The 934-nt window shown below is 25.1% G+C and overlaps 1 protein-coding gene across 1 annotated transcript in view; it reads left to right on the forward strand.

Annotated features, from left to right (window-relative positions):
- Nucleotides 1-283, forward strand: part of EAH_00066280 (hypothetical protein, conserved) — a gene marked incomplete at both ends in the record, with an annotated part of 1,678 nt that extends 1,395 nt beyond the window's left edge. The window contains one exon of the mRNA XM_013396401.1: nucleotides 180-283. Coding sequence (XP_013251855.1) covers nucleotides 180-283 — 104 coding nt within the window. The remainder of the gene's footprint in view (nucleotides 1-179) is intronic.
- Between the last annotated feature and the right edge of the window lie 651 nt (nucleotides 284-934).

Here is a 934-nt window from a genome sequence, read left to right on the forward strand (position 1 = left end):
TATATATATATGCATATACATATAAAATATATATCATATATTATATATAATATAATATATATTTATATAATTGCAGGTGGATGCTAATCGCACGATATTATGTTGCGAGTCGATTGACTTTAATATATGTATTATATATATTATTTATATTATATATATATTTATTTATATAATTGCAGGTGGATGCTAATCGTACGATATTATGTTGCGAGTCGATTGACTGGGATGAAGAGATAGACGGCAGAGTCCCCGACTTAGTGCGCGGCACGTTGCAGATAGCAGGGTACGATTTACAAAGAAGAGAAGACGGCGACGTTTTTCTTAGCTTTTGTGTGCAGGTAAACCTTTCTATGCATTTAAACTTTATTTATTTTATACAGGCTTTTATACTTCAAGTCGTTACCTATTCATTTCGCCGCTTTTTTTATATCTTATTTTCGTTTTGCTAACGTTTTAGGGTTTTATTTATATTATACTTTTAATTTATTATAGTTTTAGGGTTTTGTTTAATTTATACTTTTAATTTTATTATAGTTTTAGGGTTTTATTTATATTATACTTTTAATTTATCCTAGTTTTAGGGTTTTGTTTATATTATATTTTTTATTTTATTATAGTTTTAGGGTTTTGTTTGATTTATATTTTTTATTTTGTGAGGATTATTTCACCGATCTGCGCGCGATGTATGCCAGCGAAGCCCAAATGTGTTTTCTTCTTCTTTATCTATAAATAAATAAATAAATATATTTATATTTGTATATATATTTATGTATATATATGTATATAACTATATATATATATATACGTGTACACATATTTGCATGAGTATCTTCATATATATATATATATATATATATATATGTATGCATATATGTATGTAGGTCTGTCTATATATATATATAGATTTATATATTTATGTGTACGTACAACTCTG

The sequence above is a fragment of the Eimeria acervulina genome, genomic scaffold (genome assembly GCF_000499425.1).
Source record: "Eimeria acervulina Houghton genomic scaffold, Eah_scaff2379, whole genome shotgun sequence".
Lineage (NCBI taxonomy): Eukaryota > Apicomplexa > Conoidasida > Eucoccidiorida > Eimeriidae > Eimeria > Eimeria acervulina.